Raw genomic sequence first — 2,743 nt, forward strand, 5'->3', positions numbered from 1 at the left:
AAAGTTAAAGTGGTCCTAAATATAGTGCAGGAAGGAGGATTAGACTCACTTTCAACTTTAACCTGAGGCACTTTGACTCATTCACTGTGGTCCCTTTAGTTTCCAACAAATGTCCATGTTTTCTCAATGGCACCCAGTGCTGGTGGGGCCAACTGGTGGTCCAGAAAGAGGGAGCTGCAGCTGGTCTTGGAGCTCCGCCTACCTGCTTCCTGTTTCCGAGTCAGCTAACTGAATGAGCTTTATATGAAAATAAAGTTCAGACTGAAGTAAATACATTATAATATATATATAATATACACTGCTGTCTTGTGTTCCTGTAAATATTGACTCTCGAGTCACATCTTAAGCAGCCTGTTACAAATCTCTGGAGGGTTTTAAGTTTAATAAACAGATTAACTCTGTTCTACACAAAAGTTTCTTCCAGTTAAGGCAGGTAGCTAAGCTTAAGTCAGCTTCGACCAGGTCCGACCTTGAAGAACTAGTCCATGCCTTCACTACAACCTGACAGGACTGCTTTGACGTGCTCTATGTTGGGGTCAGTCAGGTCTCCCTTTCACGTCTCCAGCTCGGCTCTTAACAGGAACTCGTAGGTTTGAGCATATTTCACCAGTTTTGTCCTCCCTTCACTGGCTCCCTGTACTTATCCGAACTGATTTTAAAGTTCTCCTGTTGACCTTTAAGGGCCTAAACGGCCTTGTACCCTCATGTCTCTCTGACCTACTGTGCTGAGATCATCTGATCAGCTGCTTCTAGTTGTACCAAAAACCAGGATGAAGCTCAGAGGAGATCGGGTTTTTTCAATCGTGGGCCCTAAACTCTGTAACAATCTGCCCCCCCAACATTAGACAGGCCACTTCACTTCCTGTTTTTAAATCTCTTTTAAAAACGCATCCGTTTTCACTGACGTTTAACCCAGTGTGATTTGATTTAATATTTCAGAGTTTTGTCTTTTTATGTTTTTCTTGTCACTATTTTTTCATAAAATTACTGCCATTGATTTTTATTGTTAAGCACTTTGGTAGCAGCTGCTGTTTTTAAACGTGCTTTATAAATAAATTTGACTTGACTTTTGTTGGACCCATCTCAACCCAGTCACCTCATGTAGCTGTGATCACATTTAGAGAAGTTACAGAAAATATGAAGAAGGTAATTAATAAAATCCGAGCAGAGTAACACTTTGTATATTGGGTGTAAGGTGCACAATGAAGAATGTATATTTGTGAGTCTGTTACAGGTTAAAATATCATCACAACATTAGCCCCAGTACTGTACACCCTCAGTAATCTCTGCTACTCCTCTTTGTTTTGCTTCTAGCCAATGAAGACTCTGGATGATGTGCATCAACGTCTCGGCCCGTTCTTTTCTGACGGACGGCGCCGTGTGGACTATGTACTGACGTACAGCATTCAGAAGCCCGGTGGTGTCCGGCGGAGGTCATCCAAATTTAGTGACACCAACTTCCTACGGCGGCTGCGCCACAGCCTGAGCATGAGGAGCAGTCGAGCGCCCCAGCAGCCGAAGGAGGACCCGGAGATTGTTGCCCAGGAGCAACGGACTGACTACCACGAGGATGACAAGCGCTTCAGGAGGGAGGAGTTTGAGGAAAACCTCCTTGAGATGGGACTGGAGCTGGAGAAAGATGAAGGGGTTAGTATCTTGAAAGAGGGCTGAAGGATTAACAGCAGCTGTGGGAACAGCAGTGTTACACGATTTAGCTTAACTATGTTGCATCCATGTGCTGTGTGAAGTCAGGAATGTTGCTGTTTGCAGCCAGAAGCAGGAAGTGCTCGATGTGGAATCAGATTTAGACTCACTTCTGCTCCTGATTTGTTTTTGTCTGGATTTATGGAAGAGCTGCAGTGAAAACATACGTGTCAAAGGCTCTGCCGTCATTTTTGTGTCTGGTCCTGTTGACCTGTTTTAGATTTTTGTTGGCAAGCTAAATTCAGGGAGAACAGTATTTAAATGATTCACTGTGTGAGCTTTCACCATGAGCAAGTTGAGACTGCAGGGAACAGGAAGTGTCTGATGGAGGAAGGTGAATCTCTCCATGTTAATTAACTGGAGCATCACGGGGGGATATTAGAACATTAATTTGCAGAGACGTGTTAAACTTGGATTTTCCCAAAGAAAATTGAAGGCCTGGAACCTTCAACTAAATACTACAATGATGGCGTTACCAGCACTCTTTATTTATTGTAACATTTACTACCCAAATTATCAGGTTTTTAAAGCTGGGATGGAAAGTTTTCATTCTCAGGAAGGTTGATTACTTAATTTGTCTGGAAAGGCAACTTTTTAAAATAAACTGAATAGTTTCATTTTGCATGTTATACCACAGCAACATGAACAGTTCTCAACCATAGTAAAACATGAGACTTTTAAATGTATTTAAACAGGAACTGAAGTCTAATGACGCGCATAAGGAAAGTACAAGAAGATAATCAATAGTTTTTATTGCTTTAGATAATTTAGGTAAGCAGGCTTGCTATAAATTGTCTGTTACTCCCCCTCCCCCCACAATCAGAGACCATAATCTGCACGTGTTGGTTAATTAGCCAGCTTTTACCAACAAAGCAGCCTTTTTGCATTCTCACAATAATCTGCTGCTTTTCATCAATAATAATATGACCTGGCTGTGTGTGGCTGCTTCCATACATCACTTCTATAACTCCCATTCCTATCCATGTTAGGGTTTATTATTATTATTATTATTATTATTATTATTATTATTATTATTATT

General features: G+C 41.4%; 1 protein-coding gene across 1 annotated transcript in view; it reads left to right on the forward strand.

The window, feature by feature from the left end:
• Positions 1-2,743, forward strand: part of LOC119426724 (anoctamin-1-like) — a 28,111-nt gene that overhangs the window by 15,162 nt on the left and 10,206 nt on the right. Inside the window, exon 3 of the mRNA XM_037694310.1 lies at positions 1,315-1,647. Within this exon, the coding sequence (XP_037550238.1) occupies positions 1,315-1,647 (333 nt within the window). The remainder of the gene's footprint in view (positions 1-1,314; positions 1,648-2,743) is intronic.

The sequence above is a fragment of the Nematolebias whitei genome, chromosome 2, assembly GCF_014905685.2.
Source record: "Nematolebias whitei isolate Nwh7 chromosome 2, NemWhi1, whole genome shotgun sequence".
Lineage (NCBI taxonomy): Eukaryota > Metazoa > Chordata > Actinopteri > Cyprinodontiformes > Rivulidae > Nematolebias > Nematolebias whitei.